Source organism: Cetorhinus maximus, chromosome 15 (assembly GCF_964194155.1).
Source record: "Cetorhinus maximus chromosome 15, sCetMax3.hap1.1, whole genome shotgun sequence".
Taxonomy (NCBI): domain Eukaryota; kingdom Metazoa; phylum Chordata; class Chondrichthyes; order Lamniformes; family Cetorhinidae; genus Cetorhinus; species Cetorhinus maximus.
The window spans coordinates 82021916-82042150 of NC_135893.1; the positions used below are offsets into that span (position 1 = coordinate 82021916).

The 20235-nt window shown below is 40.0% G+C and overlaps 1 protein-coding gene across 1 annotated transcript in view; it reads left to right on the forward strand.

Moving 5' to 3' along the window:
- Positions 1-19286, forward strand: part of ccnf (cyclin F) — a 40537-nt gene extending 21251 nt beyond the window's left edge. Inside the window, exons 15-17 of the mRNA XM_078558714.1 lie at positions 2881-3011; positions 7082-7254; positions 17142-19286. Coding sequence (XP_078414840.1) covers positions 2881-3011; positions 7082-7254; positions 17142-17623 — 786 coding nt within the window. The 3' untranslated portion in view covers positions 17624-19286. The remainder of the gene's footprint in view (positions 1-2880; positions 3012-7081; positions 7255-17141) is intronic.
- The last annotated feature ends 949 nt before the right edge of the window (positions 19287-20235 follow it).

Consider the following 20235-nt stretch of genomic DNA (forward strand, 5'->3'; position numbering starts at 1 on the left):
TACCTTCCCCAAATCTGTCAGCTCCTTCCTAAAGCATGATGCCTTGAATTGAGTGCAAATTCCAGCTGAGGCCAAACTGATGTTTTTATACAGGTTTAGCATAACTTCCCAGCTTTTGTGCTATGGCTCTATTTTATAAAGCCCAGGATCCCTTATGATTTATTAACTTTCATTAGTCTGGTGTCCTGACACTTCACAAATGTATGCATAAACACCCTAAAGTATCTTCTTGGAGCCCCTTTAAAATTTTACCATTTAACTCTTCATTCTTCCTACTAAAATGTATCAGTTGCACTGTGCTTAATTTAATCTGCTATAGGTTGTCCATTGCACCACTGTGTCCTCTTGAAGTCTTTCTATCTTCCTCACTTTATGACACTTCCAAGTTTCATGTTATCTGAATTTCACAGTTGTGTCCTGTACTTAACCAAGCCCAATCTAGTCTGAACACTGGGGACCACTGGTGATTACCTCCTTCCAGTCTGAAAAATGGCCTTTCACCCAACTGTTTTTTATTCTTTAGCCAATTTTGTGTTGTGCTGCTTTTACCACTTTTATCCTATGTGCTTCAATTTGTTAGCAAGCCTATTATGTGGCACTTCATCAAATGTCTTTTTGAAAGTCTGTGTAGATATGTCAGGCTTGGCCACCTTTTTTGCTTGGTGGGACTGCATTTCCATTATTTTTCTAAGAAAAATAAAGCAATCTGATAGCAATAAATTAAGGTTTAAAAAGAGTCATTAATAAAAATGACCAGTGTATGAGAGGGTCATTGTGTGCCAGGCTCACTCCCTGTCTCAGGGTGCTCACACTCTCACCCACTGAGAGTGGGTGTAAGTGTGTGTACGTGATAGCGAGAGTCTGAGACTGGGAGTAAGGCAGGCAGACGCGCACACACTCATTCCCATGCACATTCTTGCCTGCTCCTCCCGCGCATGGTCAAAAGAGGAGTGAAGCTGGTTAGGAACCAAAAAGGGGATTAACGCATTGAGGCTGAGGTACTAAATGAGTACTTTGCATTTGTCTTTACCAAGGAAGAACATGTTGCCCAAGCCATAGTGAAAGAGGGGATAGTTGAGACATTGGATGGACTAAAGATACCAAGGTATTAATATAGCTGTAAAGTTAAGTCATCAGGACCAGATGCATCCAAGGATACTAAGGGAAGTAAGAATAGAATTTGCAGAGGCGGTGGCCATAATGTTCCAATCCTCCTTATGTAGGTGTGGTAGCAGAGGACTAGAAAATTGAAAATGTTACACACTTGTTCAAAAAAGTGTATAAGGATAAGCCCAGCAATGTCAGGCCAATCAGTTTAACCTCAGTGGTGGGAAAAAAAATTTAATTTTGTCCTGAATTATCATTTTTAACAGTCACTTGGATAAATGTGGATTAATTAAGGAAAGCCAACATGGATTTATTAAGGACAAATTGTGTTTAGTTTAACATGCTTGAGTATTTTTGTGATAAGAGGGTAGTGTTGCTGTCATGTACATGGAATTCCAAAAGGCATTTGATAAAGTGCCCTATTACAGGCTTTTAAGCAAAGTTAAAGTCTATGGAATAATAAGAGTAGCATGGAACAAAATTACCTGAGTGACAGGAAAAAGTAGTGGTAGACAGTTGTTTATTGATCTGGAGGTAGGTGTTCAGTGGCTTACCAAGGGTTGGTGTTAGGATTCCTGCTTCTCCTGATCTATATTAATGACTATGACTTTCATGTACAGGACATAATTTCAAAATTTGCACATGACTCGAGACTTGGAAGTATTGTGAACTGTGAAGAGGATAGTAATAAAGTTCAAGAGGATATGGGCTGGTGAATAAGCACACAAGTGGCAGTTAAAATTTAATGCAAAGAAGTGTGAAGTGATTCATTTTGGTAGGAAGAATGAGGAGAGGCAAAATAAACTAAAGGGTACAATTGTATAGGGGAGGATGGTTGCAGGATCAGAAACCCCTGGGGATATTTATGCACAAATCATTGAAAGTGGCAGGGCAGGTTGAGAGAGCCTTAACAAAGCATATGAAACGCTGTTCAGCCTCAACTTGAGTTTTATGTTCTGTTCCACTGTGTTTGAGAGGGTGCAGAAAAAAAAAATCATGAGACTGGTTCCAGGGATGAGGAGGTTGAGCTAAGTGGATGGATTGGAGACGCTGGGGCTGATTTTGGAGCAGAGAAGATTGAGGAGATTTTGAAAGAGATTTTTCAAAATCATGGGAAATCTAGACAGAGTAGATAGAGAGAAGCTGTTTTTGTTGGTGGAAGGATCGAGAACCAGAGGACTTAAGGTGATTGGCACAAAAAGCGATGGTGACGTGAACAACTTCATTACACAGTGAGTGGTTTGGATCTGCATTGCACTGCCTATGAGTGTGGTGGAGGCATTTTCACTTGTGGCTTTCAAAAGGGAATTGGAAAATTATCTGAAGTCTGCAGGACTGAGGAAAAGGCAGTAGAGTGGGATTGTACCAAACTATGCCTTCTACCTTTGCTCCATTACATCTCTACCTTCCAGTCTGACTCCATTTTACCTGGGCCAGATCATGCCTCAATTTGCTGAAGTTAGCTCTCCAGTTAAGGATTTTTATTCTAGACTAATCTATCCCTCTCTATAACTACACTTTGCAATACCATGACCACTTCATGAGATGTTTCCCCACTGACATTCTCCACTTGACCCACTTCAATCCCCAGGACTCACTCCAACAATGCTTTCTTTTTTGTGGGACAGGAAATATTGGAAGTTCTTCTGAATGCACTTTAACAGTAAACTGCTAACTGAAATCAGGCTAAGTGTTCAAGTTCATGGTATGTTGAAGTTGAAATATGGCTATTGCATTTCTTTTCTATTAACCTTACATTGTGGTGGATATTAGGTGATGGATTACAGTGAGCTCTGTAGTCTGCTAGGAATAAAAGAGGAAAAGGAATCTTCACTACTTTCTGCTCACACTCATCCTGAGATTCAGACTTTTTTGACGTCTCCTTCAGGCAACAAAACAAAAAGGTAAGAAATGAATCCACTTGTAAACCTAAACTAAAGATTCCCCCGGGGCAGTGTTCCCTCCAAGATCTACAGCCGTGCAGCAATTGAGAATGTATAGTGCATGAAATAAACAGAGGGTGCTTACAAGTTTGTGAAAATTCAGTGACTTTTAAAATCTAAGATGCCTGAGGACTCAAAAGTAGAGCTTGGAGTTTGTAGCATAAAGAAAATTGAAGGAAATTGATGGGGGGAGTGGGTGGGGTGTTGTCAGGAATGCTTCAACAAACTAGGGTAAATTTCTCGAACTGAGCATTCCAGTTTAAATTTTGCATGGTTAAAATGTTCTAATTCATTTACATGGGGAAATTCTCAAACTACAAACCAGTTTTAGTCACGATGTGATTTGATGTCTTGTATCTACCTCTTTTAGTCATTTGTAGTCAGAGCATCTCCAGCATTCTTTTCCCTCACTGTTGTCCTCAGAGTCCACAGACTGCTCCCTATTCCTCATCTACTTCCTGCCTTGTGTCTGCATTATTGATAGACGTCTGGTCAGCTCGCACATGTTTGTGTGTAAATGGGCCGCTGTATTTCATACATTAGACTTGTGTCTACACTTAAATAGTGCTAAATTGCTTTGGGGTGCCCTGGAGTTATAACATGCCATAGAATGCAAGTTCTCCTTCCTATTTATTTGGGAAGATTGAAGCCATTGCCTTCACAGAATGTCACTGGTTCCATCCCATTCCTTACCTGCCATCTTTGAATTGGAATTTCTGTAACCCCACAGAACTTCTGACCTCTTATTTTGTTGGCTATAGGGACAGCTGCCTTCCACTTCCCTACTGTCACCAGCCTTCATCCCAGCTAACTATCTGTTGCTGAAAGCCTTATTCATGTCTTTTGAATAGAGTCTGGAGGTGACGATGTTCTCTTGGGAAACCAGCGACCCTTCCCTTTCTGTGAACTTCAGCTCATCTAAAACTTTATCAAAACTAGCAAGGATGGGATTCCAATATCTTAGATTTAAAATCCACAATGTTTACATAACCTCATTTGGGGCATGACCTCTCCCTAGCTCTCTAACCACCTCTAATACTACAATCCCTCTTATTCTGATCTCTTGTGCATTTGCCCCAAAATTTCTGTCCTTGAGGCACTTAGTATATGCTCTGGAAACCTCTGCTTTTCCTCTCCACTGTCTTCCTCTTGTAAACCAGTGGCTAGATACAATGACTTCTGCCCTTCTCCTTTATAGGTAAGAGAACATGCATTCAGTCACTTTTAACATAGCCTTTTATCTTCTGATTTATGTTCCTTAGAACAGGTTTCTATGGTGCTAAAGAAATATTAAATCCAAGTTACCTTGCATGATAGGAATATTCCAAGCTTTTGAATTTCTTGCGAATGACTGTCTCCCTTGCTTTGAAATGCAAATAAATTTTGCTGATCAGACCTCCCTTCCATTGCAATTTGTCCTTGTCTGTCCTGATTTCCATAATCGTCCAGAGTTTCAAACTCTTAACAACATTGCCTACTATTCCTGTCAACTTTGATTATTCAGTGGGTTTTCTTTGGAGAAGTTGGTTAATCAGGGAACTGGAATGTAATGAAATGCATTTTGATCCAAGAAGCTGTGGCCACAAATCTGTTGACATTCTTTAAGAAATTAAGCTATTTGGGAAATTCCTAGGAGTACGATCTACATGGATATTTAAGTGCATCCACTGGTTTACATGGTTTGAGACAGGTGTTTGTATGTGGTTGTCTGGACAGCAGTAGTGCACAGGGTCTCTCTATCCTTTGAGAGGAGAGTGGGTAGAGTGTCATTTTGTTTGGATCCCGATTATGCCTAGGGCAGATGGGTTCCTCTCTTTTCTTGCATTGACTTGCAGGAGTATGTAGTAGGGTTACTGAAGAATACTGCTACACAGATTCATAACTGTGATTGTGGGGAAAATGGTGATTTTTTTTTTCTCTTTCATGGGATATGAGCATTTGATGTCAAGGCTCTGCTCATCCCTAATTATCCTTGAGAAGGTAGTATTGGGCTGCCACATTTGAATCACTGCAATCCACCCAGTGTTGGTATGCCTACAGTGCTGTTAGGAAAGGGTTCCAGGATTTTGATCCAGTGAAGTGTCAATTGATGTGTTTCTTTTTACTGCCCATGATCAGTATGTTGGCAGGGGTAAAAAGTGTGTTTTTTCTTGGCCTCGTAAATGTCCCAATTACGTAATTCCAGCAGCAAGCTTTTTGTAAGTTTTAAAATAAAAGTTTATTTATTATCTCACTTGCCCTGAATTTTTAAATACAATGTTTCACTCATGTCTCACGCACACAGATTAGATACAGATGAAGATATAACAACACGGTTGCAATTTATAAATACCTCAGTCTCTTTTGTGGCAGGCTTATAGTTTCTTAGATGAACGTGACGCTTTAAAGTTGAGGTGAAAGTCTTGTAAAGTGAAGGATTGAGTAAACTGATTTCTTGTTGAATTTCCCGGGCGCTCATGTGAACTTGAAGTTGGAACAGGTTGGTTGGGGTGGAGGTCCTTCCGCTTTCAGGATATTGCTGTTTATTACCTTTGCGGCATAGATGACTTGCAGACGTTTGTTTGGCTTTCAGTAGAATTCTGTCTGCCTGTGGGCAGTTTCTCTGCTATTTCCAAATAGAGGGTGATGTGTCTGTTGATTCCAATCATCTTATGTTGTCGTTTGACACCTTGAGATTCACCCAGCTTAGTTTGAATGAGGGAAACCATTAAATTAGCAGTGGCAATGGTGAATTGTTAATTCACATTTGTCTTACACATATTGAGTTTCGATGTTTCCTTTTTTTCATGGTGAAAAAGAAATGGACCGGCTGGAATTCTAGTTTTGTTGATGATCCATCCTTAAACAAAGGGATATGTGAATTCCCCAGATGGCTGTGAATGTCATGTTTTATTAGGTATTTGCTTGAGACTGTTGTCCAGGTCTTGTTGCATATAGGTATGGACTACTTCAGTATCTGAGGAATCAGGAATGGTACAAAACACTGCAATCTCAGCGAACATCCCCACTTCTAACCTTATGGAGGGAAAGTCATTTAAGCTGCTGAAAATGGTTGGGCTTAGTTCATTGCCTTGAGGAGCTCCTACAGTGATGTCCTGGGGCTGAGTTAATTGACCTCCAACAACCGCAGCTATCTTCCTTTTGTGCTAGGTATGACTCCAACCAGTAGAGAGTTTTTTCCCCCGATTCCCAATGCCACACTCGGTCTAATGCTGCCTTGATGTCAAAGGCAGTCACTCTTTCCTCATGTCAGTAATTCAACTCTGTCCATGTTCGGACCAATGCAAGTGGTCAGGAGCTGAGTGACCCTGGCAAAACCCAAACTGAGCATCAGTGAGCAGATTATTTGAGTGAGTGCTGCTTGACAGCGCTGTTTACAACTCCTTTCTGTTTGCTGATGTTTGAGGTAGACTGTTAGGATGGTAATTGACCAGGTTGGATTTGTCCTGCTTTTTATTAACAGAACACACCTGGACAGTTTTTCACATTGTCAGGTAGATGCCAGTTTTCTAACTGTACTAGAACAGCTTGACTAGGGGCGTGACTTGTTCTGGACCACAAGTTTTCAGTATTACAGCCAGGATGGTGTCAGAGCCCATTGCCTTTGCTGTATCCAGTGTCTTTAGCTGTTGATGCATGGATTGCCTTTTGTTTGGCAAAAGAGGTACTAATGCACTTGAGTATTTTATCTTTTTTAAATCTGGTGCATGCATGAATGAAATATTAAAAGTATAATTAGTGTCATTTTACTATTTTTGTCATTTTAAATTGAATTAAGCATAGGTAAGATTTTCAGTGTCTCCTTTTAAAGTGTTAGTGTGACTTGTGCATTCTGGGGCAGTGATGGGGAGAGAAGCAGACAACGTTGTCAATCGTGCTGAACTGCTAGATTAGATTAGGTGTTTAAGTTTGTAGTGAAGCTTGAGTGCACCAGACCTGCACTGGTTTAGAAGAATCTTCTAGAATAAAGGATCTGATACAGGTGAATCTTATTACCAATTAGTCTGAGAATTTTTGTCCTTTCTATTTAGACGAAGAGAGGATAGTTTTCGAGAAGATAGAGGCAACTTTGTGGCAACTCCAATTGTTGAATTATCTAACCATGAGGATACACTTCTGGGGGATTTCCTAGATTGGAGTTTAGACTTATCCTGCACCGGGTATGAAGGAGACCAGGAAAGTGAAGGGGAGAAAAATGCTGATGGTAAGTTTATTTTTTTGTTATTACAGAACATTAATGGGAAAATGGCTTTTGTGAAACTAATGAATTGCTTCCTGAGCCCCCAAAAAATGCTAACCTCCTAAATCTCTGATGTTCTTGACTATGGTCCAAGTGCAGCTGTTTCCATCCAGTGACTTGGGCAGCACAGGTGTGTGTCTGTGCCATCACATTGCCCAGGGACATAAATGTTTGGTGATCCACAAATGCAATTGTTGTGAACCAACTGCTGATTTGAAATGTTCAAATTCAGGAAGAGAAAACAGCAGACTCAGTGGATAAAATCTACTGCTTGGTGTGGTATCAGACACTCTCAGCTTCAATCCCTGATCTGATTTGTTGGTGATCCCAGCTAGGCAAATACACAAGGACACAAGAAATAGGAGTAGACTCATGTATGGCCCATCGAGCCTGCTCCACCATTATATACAAGCATGGCTGATCCTGGCTTCAGTTCAGTTTTACTACTGCTCCCCGTATTCTTTAATTTCCTGAGAGATCAAAAGTCTGTCTATCCCAGCCTTAAATGTATTCAATGATGGACCATCCACAGCCCTCTGGGGATGAGAATTCCAAAGAGTCACAAGCCTTTGAATGAAGTAATTTCGGCCCTAAATGATCAACCCCTTATCTTAAGACTCTGCCCCAGTGTTTTAGATTTCCCCGACCAGTGGAAACAATCTCTCAGCACCTACCCTATCAAGCTGCTTCAGAATTTTGTAGGTTTCAATGAGATCACCTCTCATTCTTCTAAACTCAAGAATATAAGCCCAATTTACTCAGCCTCTCAACATAGGATAATCCCCCTCATCCCAGGGACCAATTTAGTGAACCTTTGTTGTTCTGCCTGCAATGTAAGCTTAACCTTAAATGTGGAGACCAAAACTACACACAGTTTTCTAGATGTGGTCTCGCCAAAACTCTATGCAATTATAGCAAGACCTCTTTATTCTTGTTTTCAATCCCCTTGCAATAAAGGCCAACAAGCCATTTGCCTTCCTAATTATTGCTGCACCTGCATGGTAACTTTGTTCCTTCTGAGTGCAACCAAGTCTCTTTGAGCATCAACACTTACAAGTTTCACATCTTTTTTTAAAACAAAATATGCTTTCCTATTTTGATCAAAGTTAATAACTACACACTTCCCTATATTCTACTCCGTCTGCCATCTTGTTGCCCAACTCACTTAACCTGTCTATATCTCTTTGCACCCTCTGTCCTCCGCACAGCTTACCTTTCCACCTCGCTTGGCATCGTCAGCAAACTTGGATATATTAATGACTTAAATGAAGAAACAGAGTAATGTAGATTGTTAATAGCTGAGGCCCCAGCACTGATCCTTTCAGTGCTCCACTATTCACTGCCTGCCAACTTGAAAAAGCACTGTTTATGTCCACTGTCTGTTTTCTATCTGTTAACCAATCCTTATCCATGCTAAAATATTACCTGCAACTCCATGAACCCTTACTTTACCTATTAATGTTTTGTGTGGTGTTTTATCAAATGCCTTTTGAAAATCAAGGTATACAACATCCACTGGTTCCCCTTTTATCTACCCTACTAGTTAAATCCTCAAAAAACGAATACATTTGTCAATCAGAATTTCCCTTTAGTAAAACCATGCTGACTTGTTCTAATCAGGTTATGCTTTTCTGAGTGCATTAAGACTTCTTTAAAGATTCCAACATTTTCCCAACAAGCTGATGTTAGGCTAATTGGCCTGTAGTTCTCTGTTTTCATTTGCACTGCTTTTCAAGAAAGGGTAACATTTGCTAACTTCCAATCTCATGGGACTGTTCCCAAATCTAAGGAATTTTGGAAAATCATAGCGCACCCAATTTCTCTGCAGCTACTGCTTTTAAAACCCTAGGGTGTAGGCCGTCAGGTCCTGGGGATTTGTCGGATTTTAGTCCCTTAAATTTCTGCAATACTTTCTCTCTGCTGATATTAATTTCTCTAATTTTCTCACTCTTTTTAACCCCTAGGTTACTGTTTATTTCTGGTATAAAACTGGTTCTTCTACTTTGAAGACAGACACACAATATTTGTTTAATGTCTGCCATTTCCTCATTCCCATGATAATTTCTCCTGTCTCTGCTTCTAAGGGACCAATGTTTACTTTAGCTACCGTCTTCCTTTTTATATACTTATTTAAGTTCTTGCAATCTATTTATATTTCTAGCTAGTTTACTCTCATTTTAATTTTTTGTTTTTTATCAACTTTTTGTTGGCCCCTTGCTGGTTTCATGGTAGCGAGGAAGCAACAATTAGCTTCTTGATCCATATGTTTGGGTGTTCGGGATGAAGTGTGAAATCAATTGTGATTCCTGCTCCTGATCCTTTTCCCTATCTAGTGCTCCCTGCTCGGAAGTGGCTATTTGATGTTGGCGGAGGGTAGATCGGCTTCAACTATGACACTTTGAGCAAATTAGTCAGCTAATGCTTATTGTCCTACCTTCTACCTGAATAACATCTATTTGGAAGAATTACTGGAGAACTGCCTAATTATGAATCTCATTATTCAGAAAACAAAAAAGTAACATTTCTGTTATCTGGCATGCTCTGGGAATGAGGGGTGCTGGTTACTTTAAATATGTTGGTTAACTAAGATGTAAGGTGAGTGCTGCGTTTTCATCCAACTAGAGCTCCTGGGGATCTTGTGGTGATGCAGGTGTTGAGGTCCCAAGGTGTGGAAGTGTGAATCTAGTGAGCGGTGTCAAGGGAACATGGTTCTGCAGAACAGTGGGAGGCTGAGACCAGAGTGAGGGCAGGCTGCCGATGATAACTACCAGTGAGTTTGAGAATTATTAGCGGTTTTGTGAGGATGGGACTGACGGGAAACAAGTGTTAGCACTGATTTCTGAGGGATGAGAGACATCTCCAGTCAAAAACAGACCTGACCCCAGAATTCCAGTTACTAGAGCATGCCGAATAACGAATTTTACTGATAGGAAAGAGAAGTTACGACTGGACCAAAACTGCTTACAAAGCTATCTACTTGGGTGATATTTTTTCTTCTCTCTCTCTCTCTCTTCCCCCCCCCCCCAAGGCAACACATCTATTTGGGTTTGACTTTTGTTTGGTAACACTCCTGTTAGACACATTGGGATATTTTACTAGGTTAAAGGATTATAAATGCAAGTTTTTTTTTCATTCTGATCTAGTTACCCTAGTTAATCTGAAGGGAGTAAACCAGCCTAACTCTGGAGCATGTTCCTTTCCTTCCTTCCTTCCACCTACCCTGCTCCCTGTTTCTCTCCACCTTCAAAAATAACTGTCTTGGAATGAATAGTCCAAGATAGAATCATTGAAAATGATGGACCAGAAGGCCCATCATTTCTGTGCCAGCAGAGAAAGCTATCCAATCTAATCCTACTTTTCAAATCTTGGCCTATAACCTTACAGTTTACAGAATTTCAAGTACATATGCAAGTACTTTTTAAATACTTTCAGTACTTCTCCCTCACTGCAGTGGTGAGTTCCAGAGCTCCCACCTTCTGGATGAAAAAAGAACCATCAATCTCTAAGCCTTCGGCAAGTTACTTCAAATCTGTACCCCTGGCCATTGACCTCTCTGCTAAGGGAAATAGGTCCTTCTTATCCACTCTTTCTAGGCCCCTCATAACTTTATACATTTCAATTAAATCTCACTCAGCCTCCATTGTTCCAAAGAAAACAAACTGTATCCAATCTTTCCTCTTAGCTACAATTTTGAAGTCTTGACATCATCCTTGTAAATTTCTTCTGAATCCTCTTCCTGTAATGCCAGGTGACCAGTACTCTAGCTGTGGCCTTACTAGTTTTTTATTCAATTCCAGTATATCCTCCCTGTTCTCAGTTTATTAGACATGGCGCAGAACTTTATCATGAATGTCTTATCAACCACCTACCTGTGCTGCTTTCTTCAGGAATCTCTGAGCATGTAATCCAAAATCCCTCTTTCCTTTACACTATTTATTGTGTGTTACCTTGCCTTTTTTGTCTTCCTCAAATGTATTACCTCACATTTCTCTGAATTGAATTCCATTTGTCACTTTTCTGCCGACCCGATACCTTCTTGTAGGCAACAGCTTCCCTCACTATCAGCCATGTGGCCAATTTCTGATCACCTGAAAACTTACTCATACCCACTACTTTTAATCTAAATCATTTGATTTATACTATATAAAAAGCAAGGGACCTGATCATGAGCTCTGTGGAACCCCACTGGAAACAGTCATCCAGTCACAAAAACACCTGGTTGAGCATTACCATTTGTTTCCTGCCAATTTTGGATCCAACTTGCCACTTTCCTTTGGATCGCATGGGCTTTTACTTTTCTGACCAGTTTGCCATGTCTTCTCCTCTTAGGCAGTCCCTTGGGGGTCAAGGATGACTTGCTTCCACACTAAAATTGAGTTCTCAGGCAACTGAAGAGTCCAATACACGACCTACAGTCTCTGTCACAGGCAGGGCAAATAGTGGTGGGGGAAAGAGTGGGTGAGGTGCCCAGGTTGCCACGCGCTCCTTTTGCTGTCATGCTTGGCTTCAGCTAACTCTTGGCGATGAGACTTGCTAATATCAAATGTCAAAAGCCCTGCTACTATCCATGTAGACTATGTAAAATGTGCTACAATCTTCAAGCCTTAGCTACCCTCTTGCTCTTTATGTATTCATAAAACACCTTTTGAGTATTCCTTGATATTACTTGTCAATCTTTTTCATACTCCTTGATTTCATAAGTTCCTTTTTAATTTCTCCCCTGCACTTCCTATGCGCCTGGGCTTTCTGTAATATCGAGCACTTAGCATCCAATATAAGCTTTTCTTTTTTTGCCTTGCCTTACCCTACCCTGTGCTCCTCGAGATCCAGGGGATTCTAGTTTGGAAAGACCTCTTTTGTAACCATTTGTTCTGAACCCTCTCTATCTCATCCTTGAATGACTCCCATTTGTCTGGCAGTGACTTACCTTTTAAGTAGCTGTTTCCAATCCATTTTTGCCAAATCACATCCCAGCTTTTCCTTTCCCCAATTTAAAACTATTTTCACACTTGGTCTGATTTTGTCATTTTCCTTAACTACGCTAAATTCGACCGAATTGTGATCACTGTCACCAAAATACTGTAAAGTGTACAATTCTAAAGGGAATGCAGGAACAGACGGGCCTGAGGGTAGATGTGCACAAATTGTTGAAGGTGGCAGGGCAGGTTGAAAAAGCAGTTTAAAGGATATGAGATTTTGGACAATATAAATAGATGCATAGAGTATAAAAGCAAGCAAGTTATGAACCTGTATAAAACTCCGGAGTATTGTGTCCAGTTCTGGGCACCACATTTCATTAAGGATCTGAAGGGATTATAGAGGATAACCTAAGAATTAGGAGTAGATAATACTGCCACTCAAGGATGTTCTACCATTCAATACAATCATGGTTGATCTTCTGCCTCCAGTCCACTTTATCCTGTCTGCTCCCCATATTGTTTTTTCCTTTATCATTCGTTCATGAGATAAAGATGTTGCTGGCTAGGCCAGCATTTATTACCCATCCTAATTGTCCTTGAGAAGGTGCTGGTGAGCTGCCTTCTTGAACCACTGCAGCCAGTCCATGACTTGTAGGAACACCCACAGAGCTTTTAGGAAGGGAGTTCCAGGATTTTGACTCAGCAACAGTGAAAGATTGACGATATAGTTCCAAGTCAGGATGGTGTGTGACTTGCAAGGGAACTTGCAGGTGGTGGTGTTCCCATGCATCTACTGCCTTTGCCCTTCTAGGTGGTAGATGCCATGGATTTGGAAAGTACTGTCATAGTAGTCTTAATGAGTTGCTGCAGTGGATCTTGTAGATGGTATACACTACACTCCAGGAAAATGGAGCTGAGACAGAAAGTCAGCCATGATCGATATTGATGGCAGAGCAGGCTCAAGGAGCCATGTGGTTTCCTCTTATTTCTTATGTCAAGTCAGGGTTGCTCTCCTTGGAGAAGTTTGAAAGGAGATTTGAATGAGATTTTCAAAATTGAGTGGTTTAGAAAGAGTAGATAGAATGAAACTGTTCCCTTTGACATAAGTGTAGAGAATCAGAGAGCACAGATTTCAAGTGATTGGCAAAAGAGCCAAAGGCAAGATGAGAGAGAACTTTTTAATGCAGCTAGTGGTTGTGATCTGGAATGTACTACCCGAGTTTTGGAGCCAGATTTAATTGTAGCTTTCAAAAGGAATTTGATAAGGAGTTACATCCATATAGGGAAAGTGCAGGGTGTAAAACTAGTTTAAATTGCCCTTGCAGAGAACCAGCATAGGGTTGTTGGGCCGAATGGCTTCATCTGTGATCTCGTTGATATCCCTTCCATCTACTCAGCTTCATTCCCTAACATTAAGCCCTCTTCACTTGTGGGCTTGTTAAATACTGGCTTATGTTCTCCTGAATGTGTTTTAAGAATTCTCTGCCTTCTATCCCTATTAATAGCAGGGTAGTTGAAATCCCCCACGATTACTGTCTGATGTGATTTTGTGCTTCTCAGAAATTTGCCTACATATTTGTTCTTTTGTTTCCTTCTGATCGATTTGCTTGAGTTACAATAGTACTCTCATCAGTGTGATTCCCACATTTTTTTGTCCCTCAGTTAAGCCCATGTACCCTATTTGATCCTTCCAACATATCATCTCTCCTTAAGCTGCAATTGCTTCCTTAAATAATATTGTGATGCCCATTGCTGCCACCCCCCCCTTCAAAAAAAAACCCTTGGTCCCAACTTATCTGAAAACCTTTTTACTAGGAGTTTTGAGCAGCCATTCCTGACCTCCCTTAAGCCATGTTTCGCTAATATCTACGGTGGAGGAATACAATGGATGTTGTCTGTATGGATTTTAAAGTATTTGACAAAGTGTCACAAAAGGCTGGTTAACAAAATTGAGGCTCATGGAAGAGGAGGGTAAATTTGAATAAAATATTGGCTTAAGTCCAGAAAAAGAGTTGGAGCTAAACAGTTGTTTTTCAGGTTGGAGGTAGATGGTGCTGTTCCTGAAGGGTCAGTGCTAGGACATTACTTTTTTTAAATCTATATGAATAATGAATAACTTGGACATTGGCAGAGGGACCTGGATGATTTGTGCCTAAGTCTTTACTAGTTACCCTCTCAATACGCCCTACCACCTTAAAAGAATATGGGATCTTGGCTTCATAACTTCCCTGCTTTTGTAGTCAATACCTTTATTTATGATAAACTTTTTTTTAATAAAGCTCTGGTTAGGTCAGAACTAAAGTGTTGCATCTAGTTCTGGTCACCACACTTAAGGATGTGAGGGCATTTGAGATAATGCAGAGGAGTGATTCCAGGGAGAGAGGGATTTTAGCTACAAGGATAAGCTGGAGAAGCTGGGTTTCTCCTTGGAGTGAAGGAGGTTGAGGGGAGATTTGATAGAGGTGTACTAGATTATTAGAGGTTTAGATAAAGTGGACAAAAACGCTGGTATAAGGACAAGGGGCCATAGAATTAATGTTTTGGACATGAGATACAGAGGGGATGTGAGGAGGAACTTTTTTGTGCAGCAAATGGTAATGACATGGAACTCATTGTCTACCAGGCTGCTGGAAGCAGAGACCATGAATGATTTCAAAAAGAAATTGGATGGGCACTTGAGGGAAATAAACACAGGATTAGGAGGATAGAGGAGGGGGTTGGGACTGACAGGGTTGCTTACAGAGAGCTGGTATGGACTCAATGGGCTGAAAGGCTTCCTGTCCTATAATGACTCTGACTCTATCGTACTTCCAAATGTCAGTGCCCTTAGCTCATTTGCCATTTTTACTAAACTCCTTGCATTGGAGGATGAGCACTGGCAAACTCCTAGGTCAGTTTTCTTGTCAAGATTTTGTTTCCCTCTGCCTTCCACACTTGTTAACTAATTTTTTGCCTTACATTTTCAGATTTGCTGCTTTTCTTTCCGAAACCAAGCTCAAGTTCCTATCCCTCTGCCATCCCAATAGCACTAGCAAACCTCCCCGTGACTGTTGGTTCCAGCTTGTACCAGTCCAGTGCCTTTGGAATCTAAAGCTATCCCTCCCTCATTATCTTTCCATCCACACATTCATCTGCAGCATCCTCTTATTTCTGTGCTCACTAGGACATGGCACTAGAAGTTATCTGAAGATTACTACCATTATGAGGCTCTGCTTATTAATTTCTTTGCTAGGTCCCTGAAACCTGTCTGGAAAACCTCAACCTCCTTTCTATCTATGTCTACGGAACTAAATGGACTATGACCTCGTGCTGTTCACCCTCCCACCTCAGTGCTTTGCAGCTACTCTATGACCATCCTTGGGCGTGGTGCTAGGAAGGCAAAATACCATCTTGGAACCACATTTGAGGCAGCGGAAGTGCCTGCCTGTTCCACTGCCTGTTGGATCCCCGAGCACTATTGCTTTTATGGCCTTCCCCTCTCCCGCTCCCTGTACGGCTGAGCTACCTATAGTACCATGGACTTGCCTTTGGTTGTACTCTGCAAGGGAACCGTTGCCCTCTCAAATATTAAGGGTTGAATACTGGTTAGAGAGCATGACACACTCCAAGACTCCTGCCTGGCTGTCACCCATTTCTCTCTGCCTACACAATCTTAAACTACAAGGTGACAACCTCCTGAAATGTGCTATCCATGTAGTTTCCAGCCTTTCAGATGCACTGCAGTGATGTCAGCTTCTGCTAGAGTTCCTCCAGCTCATGACATCTTGTGCACATGTGGTTGTGCATGACACTGGATGTGTATTTGACGGGGCTGAAGTGCCCTGCCCTGCTTGTATTTATTTAGACTATCTAAGCTTACTAGAAATAAACTGAAGATTTGATGACGCCAAATACTTGCCAATCAGCTCCTTCCCTCATTCTGTTGTCATTTTTAGGTGTGTTCGATCTCCCTCCCTGACTCTCATGCTCTCTTACCTGTGGGATCTCTGTCTGAGGTCTACTTTCAGGGACATATTACTTATGTTCCCACTGCTCCAGCCCTGTCCCCGAACACTGTTGGATGCAACTGATTTTACTCCTGGGCTCTTAAGTTTGTGTTATTATGGCAATGGGTGGACTTTCATTCTTGGCTGTCCCATGAAAACATGCTTTTGTTTGCTGTTTAATGTGTGTGTGTTCTCTTAATTGGGTACTTCACTCTTCTAGTTTTTCTGCATTCACCTGCTTCAGGTCAGATTGTAATTTTGTGGAATTACTCCAATATCTTGAAAGAGCGTTCACTGTTCTATACATTGAGTGAGAATGCCTGGAGAATTACTCTTCCACCCACACCCCACAAATGTGTAAATAATGAAGGTGGTACAGAATTCTGCAAGGCACTGTCATTCTAGAACAATTAGACCTGCTCTTCAGAGCCTGAATGTTGCCTGAGATCAGCAATGGGGAAATGGAACTATGGACACTGATATTATTCTTGTACTGTATTCCAAGAATTTCATGGGAAGGCTAAACACCTAAGTTAAACCTGAATTGTGGTGTTATATAGGAGGACAGTCTGGGAGTATTTGAGCATTTACCAAGAAAAACATTGTTTCTCAATTTTGCATTGTCATGTCTGTACAGATTAATTTTGAAGGAATAACAAATCCAGAGGAAGATTTCTTTTGCTGTCAGTGTAGTAAATCAGCAGACCTGTACAATAAAGAATTCAATATGCCCCGTTACAAATTTCCTTCCTTGTGCACAGAAATTTATTTTTCAGGGGAAAAGAGGTTAAAATAACAACATAATTGGTAAATGAACCTCATGTGGCTAACTACTGATCTGTTAGTTAGACATGAGGCCTGCTATTTGAGGCATTTTGTTTAAAGCAATTAACTTCAGCTATATCCAAGAAGTCTGACTGAAAACCATGAAAATGTTTTGTTGCAGTTAGTGGGATCAGTGAAGTTGAGAATATGGCTACTGTCAATGGGAGTTACGAACACTGTTGTGAAGCTACAAGTGAAGAGAGTGAAGACGACAGATTGATGGATGATCAGTTCCTGCCAGGACCATGGAGATCTTCGAAAGCAAAAAATGAGGCTTATTTTGACACAAGTGAATCTGCAGCATTGTGTGTTCTAAAAGCTCGAGGGGAGCTTAGCTCAGGATATTCGTCTGTGACCAGTGATAGCTCCCCATTAACAAACACTAGACAATCATTACCTTCTACCTCAAGGCTGTCTCCTACAATAGAATTCATAAAGCCAATGCCTTCAGCTTATAGCACAGAAAGCTTGCTTTTGGCTCATGAACTAGAGCCTTTTGGGAAGGAGCACAGGTTGTCGCCTTCTCGTAAGAAGCCTATCAAACGCAAGAATGGAGCAGAGCATGACAAAGATGATTGGAATTTGGGCTTTGTGAGTGTTTGAAAGAAAATTGCCTTAAAGTTTGTGAAAAATTGCTGTTTATTTGGAATGCATTTAATATGAGTAATAAAGCAATATTAGATCTGTACAACATTGTAAGACAGCATGGTTTGGACAATGATCTGATTTCCAAATTGTTATGTGCTTTAATTTTCAGTGGGAGATATAAATTGGCTGCTTTCTTAACTCCTTGCATGCAGCTACAGTCTGCACTGACCAAAGCCTGGTGGTGTTGTCTGCCTGTTAATACTGCCATTTCACTATTCAAGACTGAAATCTATATCATTGCACTTTTGTTTGAAAGCCACTGCCTTTAATAGCAATAGACAACGTTAAGGAGGCTTTTTGTCACCATTTAGCTTTTCAATACTAAAATACTAAGGTAAAAATCCATTGTCTTGGATATCTAGACCATGTTTACAGTTGTTTGACAAAACCACTTAAACCTTTTTTAATGGTAATTACACTGCTAACTGGATTAAATTAAATACTCCACAGTAATGCATCTAGTAATAGATGCATAGAAGGTCTGTTCATAGTGTCTAATTTTGTTTTGTAATGGTCAGTTTAGTATTTTGCCTTGGCTACAATTTTGTTCAGTGTGGATGATTTCCATTTGGATTGGGAGAATCTCTGCATCTGGTTAACACAAACTGTACAGTTACATACTGGAAATTTGACTTTAAATGTGTGCAGCTTGATTAAATGGGAGTCAACTGCATTTTTATATGCTGAAGCTAGTGATAGATTTGGCAGTTAAGCAATAAAAATGAATCACTGCTAAAATTAAAATATAGGCAAGCTGTGAAAATAAACTATGGTGCAACAAAATATTTTGCAGTAAAGTTATTCAGGGAATATTTTGCAAAATGGAGAATTTGTAATTTACAACTTCAAATTAAGATTTGATGGGCATTGGGCCCTGGAAAACGAACAGGTGCATAAATTAAACAGTGTTTTTAAAACTTGATGTGATTATGTTGACTTGAGTACATTTTTATTTGAAATGAATTTCATTTCAGTTTACATTTTCATTGTAAATGAAATTCAGTTATATATTTTTGTAAAAAAAAAATGACTGTTTTGTGATCCAAATATTTTAATGAGTCTGGATGTGAAAAATATTTACAGACACTTGGAGTTTCAACTTGTTGGGAAATCTACAATCATCATGCTTGAGTTTTTAATCAGTAAAACTGGTTACAGTATCTTAAATGTTGAATGTATACTGTTTTCTAATGTCCAGATATGACTTAACAACAGCAGTGCATCACCTCAGATTTAATGTTTCCTAGTTGCCTCCAAACTCTTAAAACTGTTACTTATCAAATATATTGGCACACAATGCCAGTTGTGTAAACTCAGTTCTCCAGACCCAAAAGATCTGATTGATGCATTATGAACTAAAATTTAGAAGAGAATTCTGATGCTGGGGAAACTGATTAAAAACCTCAAGTGTTACTTGCATTCTATGAATATCTGTAGAACCACAACTGCCTTACTCTTTCATCATGAGTATCTTTAGTACTGTATGTGAATACTTAAATGTTTGCAGACACTATCCCTTTGACTAGCCTAGATCTGTATTTAATAACTGTCAATTAAATGTACAATTTACCTGTATGCAGTGTCATCTTAGTAAAGATACATTGGTCAAAGTGGTTAATTGATGTGGTGTTGCATGTATTTTAGTCATTGTGTAATTTGATTTGAATACAATCTTTCGGAGCAGATTCCTCACAGGTTCTGGAGTTAAGCCTGACATTGTAAAGGAATATTTTAGTGTTGAATATTTAGCTGTAATCTTATGCAAAATGATATTTGTGGGGGTAATAAGGAATATATTGGGCAAGAAGCATGTTTTGCATTTTTCCTGTAAAACTGCCTTCGGAACCAAATGTATTTTAAAATTTGATCTTAGCTATCATTGTATTATTGCCACTTGGGCACAACTTTTATTTTAAATATTTAGAGTTCCTTATGTCTCATTGGCCAATTATTTTCAGTCAAGAAGGTTGAGCATTTTACAGTTGTATTGCTGTCCATTTGCAGTCTGGAATCCTCTACCAAATTCCCCATGAGACATATGTATTGGGAAAGAGTTGGCCCTTCCATTCCCAAAAGATCTCCCTCAAATTTGTTGCCTTTTGTGTATAAAAATGTCCCAGAGCACATCAGAGGTGCAATTTTTAAAAATGGACATGAGGTCAAGCAAAGTGAAATTGGGAGAAAACTGAGTTAATGGTGAAAGAAGATTGAGTTGACAGGTCTCGTATTGCTTACTTCCCTACTGCTCCCCATCCACTTTTCCAGTGTGGAATGAAAGGAATTTCTATCTGTGGAAGCTCAACTTATGAAAACACTTTTACACATTGACCAAAAAATTGATAAACTAGCTAGAAATATAAAAGCAGGTTGTAGGAGCTGTTACAAAGTAAGTAGCGAAAGTAAACGTGGGTCCTTTAGGGGCTAAGACAGGAGAAATTATGGGATTAGGAAATGGCAAAGATGTTAAATATTCTAACTGCCTTCACAGTAGAAGACTTTTTTAAAAAAATGGTGGAAAACTAAGGGTCTATTGGGAGTAAGGAACTTTTAAAGTAAATAATATTGGT